Source organism: Vigna umbellata, chromosome 8 (genome assembly GCF_029865625.1).
Source record: "Vigna umbellata cultivar VRB3 chromosome 8, Vumbellata_1.0, whole genome shotgun sequence".
NCBI classification, from domain to species: domain Eukaryota; kingdom Viridiplantae; phylum Streptophyta; class Magnoliopsida; order Fabales; family Fabaceae; genus Vigna; species Vigna umbellata.
The window spans coordinates 31702262-31710999 of NC_142172.1; the positions used below are offsets into that span (position 1 = coordinate 31702262).

Below are 8738 nucleotides of genomic sequence, written 5' to 3' on the forward strand. Positions count from 1 at the left end.
CCTCTTTCACTTTCAATTTTCCTTTCACTATCAGCAGGAAGTCCCCATCCCCCACTGTCACTTTCTCTTTTTTTTTTAATTTTCACTTCCGTTGACACAAAATTTGACAAAAAAAGAAGATAAACTGAACTAACTATTTTTTATTTTATTCACTTTTTATTTTGTAGACAACAAAAATACTTCTTTTTCATTACACCATTGTAAGCACGGATGTAATTTTAAGCATAGATTTTCAAGTTTGGTTTTTTAAAGACAAGAAAGTGGAGAAGAAATTTTTAGCAGATTATATTATGGAATCATGATACTTCAAAATTTATCAGAAGTTATAAATGTTTTAAATTTATACCATGCAGAATTTGTTTTTTCTGTCAAATTTTGTGTTAATAAAAGTGAAAATTAAGAGAAAGAGAGAAAGTGACACTGAGGAGTGGGGACTTGCTGCTATAGTGAAAGAGAAAGTGAAAAGGGATTGAGATTTAGGTTTTAAAAAATAAAAAATAAAATTGGTAAAATTGAAAAGTAAAAAGTAAAAAGGATAAATTTAGAAAAGATTAAGGAGGTGAAGGGAAAAGATGGGGTGATGGAGGGAGCAAAGCTCTTAATTGAAAATTTAAAACATATATATGTGTATGCCATGTTGGTTCGCGTTGTGACTTTGCACTATACACGGTCTTTGATTTGGCTAATCATGATACACACTGTATCTAAGTTCTAATTATATTTTAATATATATATTAAATATCAAACATAGTCACGAGATTTGAGCATCTAAAATCATCTCAATCTGTATAATCACTATATAATCATGATAACATTACCTCAAACTATTATAAATACTTGCTTGATATCATTAAACTACAGTGCTTATGATTATATCTATTGGTAACACTATATCATGTTAGAAAGCACATGGCGGTCAAGACTTGCGAGAATCAACTATGATTAAAAGAGATTAAGACTTAAAATATATTAATATAACATTAAGCAAATTAATGAAAGTGATTATCTTTATGATTTGTATTTAATTAGATAAAAAATAAACTTTAATATAAAAACACACTTTACTAAATAATTAATGAATAATTAATAAAATAATCATTATTACAGTATTTAATATAGACACACTGATATTTGAATTTAAAAATATCTCACTTTGAAGATGGAAAGACAAAGAGAAAACCTTTCTGTGAAATTTTTATTGGATATTTTCGATCATAAGAAAAATACATATAAAGATAATAATTTAAGTAATTTATCATATTAAGAGATTAATTAATTAATTAATTAAAATTTAAAATAGCTCATTAATTAATCTCTTTCTGAACATTCAATGCAACATTATGTTAGTTTGATTATAGTTGACGGGTTCAGTCAAAACGGGGTGATCCTTATTGTGACCCCTAGAGTGAGGATTCAATGGAAAGTTTAGAGAAAGAAATTAAAAATATTTAGTGTATGAGTATATATGTGCGTCAATCTATTCATTATTGTGTCCTTGCGCATCACGGAAGAAGAAGAAGACAATGCTTGCTATTTAAGCAATGGCATATATGTGAACATTTCTACATAACCACCCTCCAACGCACAATCTTCTTAATAATACTTTTGTCGAAATCTCAGTAAGAACCATCCTACACTCTTTTTCTTCACACCTTACAATATATATATACACACACACAAAGACGCTATTCTCTTGCACTTTTCTTTCCAAAGGTAAAAATACAATAAATTTTTTCCTTTCTTTCTTCCTCTCTCTCTACACAATTTGTTGTCTGTTCATACTCATGCGTTGAAACTTGAAACCGGAAACTACTCATTGTGTGTGTTGTAATAATGAAGCATATGATATGGTGGCAAACTTTGACTTAAGTGCACCATTTTTCTTCTTTTCCTTTAACGGTTACTATAACTTTCCGGGGAGAAGAAAAAATGAGTTTTTTTTCTTTTTTTTTTCTTTTTGCACTGTGGTAGGTGACAAAATGAAATGAGTTATTAGTTATTCATCCTTTGCTTATTGTCTGGATCCGCGAATTCAAGCGTGTGTTCTTCTTTCTTCTTTCGTCAAACTACCGAAACGGCATGTTTCCAGAAGTTATATATTTGCCTTGAAACTTTTGTTTGAGTTATCAATATCAACCCATACTCTCTTGTTTACATTTATTGCTCTGTTTCCGATAGTCTGAATGAATCTCGAAGCAAACGATTGCTTCACGTCTCCGCGTTCTTGAAGTTTCATTTGGTGAATGCTAGCTGGCTCCTACAACTTGATTTGCATTGAAATATCTCAAGATTCTTCCTTTACAATGAAATTAGTTTCAATCCAAGAAAGAAAGTAGAAGGTCTTTTAGTGTGTTGTTTAGCTTCTTTTTTCTTTTCTACCTATCACCGAGTCCGTAATCTACGTTGTCAATTGCTAGTTATTTGGTTTGTAATTTTGAGGTGTTAAGGTTTTCGGAGTAGTGATTTTTGAATTCATTTTGTTTGTTAATTTTGCGTAGTTGGAGAGTAGAAAGCCCTGATCTGACATGGGTGTGGAGAATGATGAAGAGAGGAAGCATGATGACGCTAGCACGTCAGAGAATCGTGCAGAAAGCAGCACTAATGGGGAAAGAGAAGAAAAGAGTAAACAGAAAGAAAAACCCGAGACAGTTCCATTTTTCAAGCTGTTCGCTTTTGCAGACTCCACTGACATTCTTTTGATGGTTGTTGGGACTATTGGTGCCATTGGGAACGGGATGGGTTTGCCTATTATGACGTTGCTGTTTGGTCAAATGATCGATAGCTTCGGTAGTAACCAGCAAAATGCTAACGTGGTGGAAGCAGTATCCAAGGTAAAAACACAACCGTGTCTTGGTTGGTTAAGATTTTTTTTATTTTGCGATTCGGCTTTTGAAGCCTTGTTACAAGTTATAATGAGATCTTAGGTTGTTTGATTGATAAAACTGCAGGTTTCTCTAAAATTTGTATACTTGGCAGTAGGATCTGGGATGGCAGCGTTTCTCCGTAAGTGTATTTTATCATTACGATGGATCACTTAGGTTTGTGTTGAACCATTTGACTTCTCTAGACACTGAAGTTGAGAGAACCATTTCATTTTTCAGAGGTGACAAGTTGGATGGTCACGGGGGAGAGACAGGCAGCACGAATTAGGGGATTGTATTTGAAAACTATTCTAAGACAAGATATTGTTTTCTTTGATAAGGAAACAAGCACCGGAGAGGTGGTAGGGAGGATGTCAGGTGACACAGTTCTTATTCAAGATGCCATGGGTGAGAAGGTACCTATCATATGCTGCAACCTGCAAAAGATAATTAATTTTGCTGGCTTGAATGCAAATTAGGAGCATAAAGCCACTTTGCATTCAAGCCACTTTGAATCTGCTGAAAATTTGTGCCTTTGAACAGGTTGGGAAATTTCTGCAGCTAATAGCAACTTTCGTTGGGGGATTTACGGTAGCATTTGTCAAAGGGTGGCTTCTTACTTGTGTCATGTTGGCCACTCTTCCACTTCTAGTTTTTTCTGGAGCGTCCATGGCATTAATCATAGGCAGGATGGCTTCTCGAGGTCAGACGGCTTATGCAAAAGCTTCACATGTAGTCGAACAGACAATTGGCTCAATAAGAACCGTATGTTTTTTTGTTAAAAACCTGAGAAGATATCTGCGGAATTCTATAATTTCTCGGTTGAATGTACTAATTTCTTGTTGCTTACGTCTTGACATTGTATGATAATCATGTTTTATTTCCCTATGAATATTTCCAGGTTGCATCCTTTACTGGGGAAAAGCAAGCTGTAAATAATTATAGCAAATTTCTTGTGGATGCTTACAAATCAGGAGTGAGTGAAGGTTCCATTGCTGCAGTGGGCCTAGGCACGGTTATGTTGGTGATATTTGGTGGTTATGCTTTGGCTGTATGGTTTGGCGCAAAAATGATTATGGAAAAAGGATATAATGGGGGCACGGTGATTAATGTGATTATTTCCTTCCTAACTGCTTCGATGTAAGTAGCATTTTATTTTAAAGTATTTCCTCTGCTAAGGAAGTTTGGGATTCCAATTTTTTTAAACAAAACCAAAAAGTAGCCACATATAGAAATAAATAGATCCTTAACTTCTTTACATGATTCTTATATTTTTCATATCATAGGTCACTTGGGCAAGCATCCCCTAGCATGAGTGCTTTTGCTGCAGGTCAGGCTGCAGCTTATAAAATGTTCCAGACTATTGAAAGGAAGCCAGAGATAGATGCCTATGATCCAAATGGAAAAATTCTAGAGGATATTCAAGGAGAAATAGATTTAAGGGATGTTTACTTCAGTTATCCAGCAAGACCTGAGGAACTTATATTCAATGGATTTTCTCTTCATATAGCAAGTGGTACAACTGCAGCGTTAGTTGGACAAAGTGGAAGTGGAAAGTCCACGGTTATCAGCTTGATAGAAAGATTCTATGATCCACAGGCTGGTGAAATTCTTATTGATGGCATTAACCTGAAAGAATTTCAGCTTAGGTGGATCAGAGGAAAAATTGGCCTTGTCAGCCAGGAGCCCGTGTTGTTTGCCTCTAGCATTAAGGATAATATTGCTTATGGAAAGGAGGGAGCAACAATTGAAGAGATAAGATCTGCATCTGAACTCGCAAATGCTGCTAAATTCATTGATAAACTTCCACAGGTTCTAAGTTATAACCAGTGTACTTCAACTTAAGGCTATTTCTTGATTCGTAATCTGGGAACATGAGTTAACGTTCAACTTTTTATGCAGGGACTAAACACACTGGTTGGTGAACATGGAACTCAGTTGTCTGGTGGGCAGAAGCAACGCATTGCCATTGCAAGAGCAATCCTAAAAAATCCGAGAATTCTACTTCTGGATGAAGCCACAAGTGCACTTGACGCAGAGTCTGAAAGGATAGTGCAGGAGGCTCTAGACAGGGTCATGGTCAACAGAACAACTGTTGTAGTGGCACATCGTTTGAGTACAGTGAGAAACGCTGATATGATTGCTGTCATTCATAGAGGGAAGATGGTTGAGAATGGTACACACCAGTTCACTGAAAACGTGCTTTCTTTTCGATTTTCATTCGTTGAACTGTTGACCATGTGTGTGTGTGTGTGACTAACTCTTTGATTTTGACTCGTACTTTTGTTTGCGTGTAGAGTATAATTCAAATCTTCTCAATTTTGTTTGCATATATCTTGCTATATCTTGATATATCTTGCTATATCTTGCTTATTAATCAGGAACACACTCAGATTTACTAAAGGATCCTGAGGGAGCTTACTCTCAGCTTATACGCCTACAAGAAATAAGCAAGGAGACTGAACAGAATGCAGACCATCTTGGCAAGAGTGAACTTTCTGCAGAATCTCTTAGACAATCTAGTCAAAGGAGATCACTTCGAAGATCTATTAGCAGGGGGTCATCCTTAGGGAATAGTAGCCGTCATTCATTTTCAGTTTCCTTCGGTTTACCCACTGGTGTTAACGTTTCTGATCCTGAACATGAAAGCTCAACGCCCAAAGAAAAAGCACCAGAGGTTCCACTCAGCCGCCTTGCTTCCCTTAACAAGCCAGAGATTCCAGTTCTTCTACTTGGATGTGTAGCTGCCATAATAAATGGTGTTATACTTCCAATATTTGGCCTGCTGGTTTCCAGTGTCATCAAGACATTTTATGAACCATTTGATAAGATGAAGAAGGACTCCCACTTTTGGGCACTGATGTTTATGACCCTTGGTATTGTATCGTTTCTCATAATTCCTGCCCGAGGATACTTTTTCTCCGTGGCAGGAAGTAAGTTAATCCAACGTATCAGGCTAATGTGTTTCGAGAAGGTTGTCAACATGGAGGTTGGTTGGTTTGATGAGCCTGAAAACTCAAGTGGTTCAGTAGGTGCAAGGCTTTCAGCAGATGCTGCTTCAGTGCGTGCCCTTGTTGGTGATGCCCTAGGACTAGTGGTTCAAAATTTAGCCTCTGCAGTAGCCGGTTTGATCATTGCTTTTGTCGCATCTTGGCAGCTGGCACTAATTATTCTTGTCTTGATTCCCTTGATCGGAGTAAATGGATATGTTCAAATGAAATTCATGAAGGGATTCAGTGCAGATGCAAAGGTTAGTCTTATTTTCAATAGCTGCACAAAGTTATAAAAGTAACTATTATCCAGGCAATGAGATAAATTTTCAGTAATGAATGTTTGTCGCTGCAGATGATGTACGAAGAAGCAAGCCAAGTTGCTAATGATGCAGTTGGAAGCATAAGAACGGTTGCTTCTTTCTGTGCTGAAGACAATGTTATGGAACTATACAGGAAGAAATGTGAGGGTCCCATGAAAACAGGGATACGGCAAGGGTTGATCAGCGGATCAGGATTTGGGGTTTCATTTTTCTTACTGTTTTGTGTTTATGCAACCAGTTTCTACGCAGGAGCTAGACTTGTTGAAGCTGGAAAGACAACCTTCTCGGGTGTTTTCCGGGTATCTAACTCCTTCATACTCGTAACATTCATTATATACTTTTGAGGGGGAAGTGAGTGTATAAAGAGTATTAGATTTCAAGGTTAGGTTTTACTTCCTAAAATTGTATCTGTTTTCATCTTTTGCAGGTTTTCTTTGCATTAACTATGGCAGCGATTGGAATTTCCCAATCAAGCTCCTTTGCTCCTGACTCGAGCAAAGCCAAGACAGCTACTGCTTCAATATTTGGAATAATCGATAAGAAGTCGGAGATAGACCCGAGTGATGAGTCTGGCACCACATTGGATAGTGTTAAGGGAGAAATTGAGCTTCGTCATGTGAGCTTCAAATATCCTTCTAGGCCTGACGTACAGATTTTCCGTGACCTCAGCTTGACAATCCATTCTGGCAAGGTAGAGTTTGAGTTTTATACTTCTAATCAATCTCAGTTCAATATAGTTTAGCTTAAGCATATGTGCGTAGCGTCTCATGATCACCATTAAAACTGTCGTTTCAGACAGTAGCTCTTGTTGGTGAAAGTGGAAGTGGGAAATCCACTGTGATTGCCTTATTGCAAAGATTCTATGATCCTGATTCAGGGCAAATCACACTTGATGGGATAGAAATTCGTGAGTTACAGCTCAAGTGGTTAAGACAGCAGATGGGCCTCGTAAGCCAGGAGCCAGTTTTGTTCAATGAAACAATACGTGCCAATATTGCCTATGGAAAAGGAGGCAATGCTACTGAAGCAGAAATCACAGCTGCAGCAGAATTGGCTAATGCCCATAAATTCATTAGTGGCTTACAACAGGTAAAGCACTGGCAAGCATTTTCTTAGCTTCTTTTATGTTATCATGTCTTTGCAACGTCTCCAAGTAGACCTCTATCGTATTGGCTGAACTGTTCTTATTGTCAAATGTGTTTGACTTCACGCTTTACATTCCCTACAATGACAGGGTTATGATACTTTAGTGGGGGAGAGGGGAACCCAATTATCTGGTGGACAAAAGCAACGAGTAGCCATTGCACGAGCCATAATAAAAAGTCCAAAGATATTGCTGCTCGATGAGGCGACGAGTGCATTAGATGCAGAGTCAGAAAGAGTTGTTCAAGATGCATTAGACAAAGTCATGGTGAACAGAACCACTGTGGTGGTGGCACATCGTCTATCCACAATAAAAAATGCAGATGTGATTGCTGTTGTAAAAAATGGAGTCATAGTGGAAAAAGGAAAACATGAAGCACTCATCAACATCAGTGGTGGATTTTATGCTTCCTTAGTCCAACTTCACACAAGTGCTTCGACAGTATGAGTTTTGCCAGTCTAATTCCTTTCTTTCTCTTTTTTTCTTCATAAGATCCATACCTACCTTTACCTTTTCAATTAGGAAATTTGATTCATTTTACATCACTGCTGCAATATATTGTCAATGACAACAGATAACCAAAAATATGTAAGAAGGATGGAAAAATATCTGCAATAGTTTTTTAAGCAATATAGTAATATTTTATGATTGATATTGATCCAGTCGTCTTTTACCATTCATACACTCGTTGGGGCCCACAGATCTCAGTGGATGTAGTTTTCCAACTTAGTCAAACTATGTTCTGCTTTTTAATCGTATAATTGGCTTTGGTCCTACCCATTATTTCTTTACTTATTATGCTTAGAGATGTTGTCACTTTGGTTGGGGTGAATAAATATTAAGAAGAGGATTATCCGTAGCAAACATTACTAGTAATTATTTTTATGTTTGTATTCTTAGCAGCTAGCACTGTTATAACCATCACTCAATTTCTTTATATCAATTTTGGTGTATCATTAAGCTAACCATCATACAACTGAGGTGTTCTACTATCAGGGGAATTGTCTTCATACTTCTAATAAGCCAAGCTCATGATTTTTACCCTAACCATATATGTTTATGGATTTCATTTCTTCCAATCTCGACTTTCCCATTTTCACTCTAACTTGACATTTTATTGTAATTTAATTCTACTTTTACTTTTCATAATATTTGAACAATTTTGATGATCTAATTTTAAATTTCTCAATTTTAATCTATCTATTAGCTCGATATCTTTCCTTACGGGTATTATAATTCAATATATAATATTAACAGAAAATATAAACATTATAATAAAGTGTATAGATAGTTTTACCACGTCAAATTTGAATATTAGCATGAATGCTGTTCCATCTCAATTTTCAGTTGCCCGATTTCAATTCTTACAGCAAAAATTAAATATTTAAAATTAATAAATTTAATTATCAAACTTCAACTA

At 36.3% G+C, this 8738-nt stretch overlaps 1 protein-coding gene across 1 annotated transcript; it reads left to right on the plus strand.

Annotated features, from left to right (window-relative positions):
* The first annotated feature begins 1896 nt into the window (after nucleotides 1–1896).
* On the plus strand, nucleotides 1897–7970 carry LOC148194467 (ABC transporter B family member 11-like). Its single transcript, XM_088095918.1, has 13 exons — nucleotides 1897–2339; nucleotides 2499–2831; nucleotides 2949–3003; nucleotides 3102–3277; nucleotides 3405–3626; nucleotides 3763–4001; nucleotides 4148–4673; nucleotides 4764–5037; nucleotides 5243–6111; nucleotides 6207–6473; nucleotides 6602–6865; nucleotides 6970–7263; nucleotides 7409–7970. Exons 2-13 carry the CDS (start codon nucleotides 2526–2528, stop codon nucleotides 7763–7765), a joined length of 3849 nt encoding a protein of 1282 aa, XP_087952044.1. The 5' UTR covers nucleotides 1897–2339; nucleotides 2499–2525; the 3' UTR covers nucleotides 7766–7970.
* The last annotated feature ends 768 nt before the right edge of the window (nucleotides 7971–8738 follow it).

Bases quoted from the DNA above. Each gene is read 5' to 3' on its own strand.
- LOC148194467 (XM_088095918.1), top strand. From the start codon at position 2,526: ATGGGTGTGGAGAATGATGAAGAGAGGAAGCATGATGACGCTAGCACG. The intron at 2,832-2,948 runs GTAAAAACACAA...ATAAAACTGCAG, and splicing joins TGGTGGAAGCAGTATCCAAG to GTTTCTCTAAAATTTGTATA. The intron at 4,674-4,763 runs GTTCTAAGTTAT...CTTTTTATGCAG, and splicing joins TCATTGATAAACTTCCACAG to GGACTAAACACACTGGTTGG.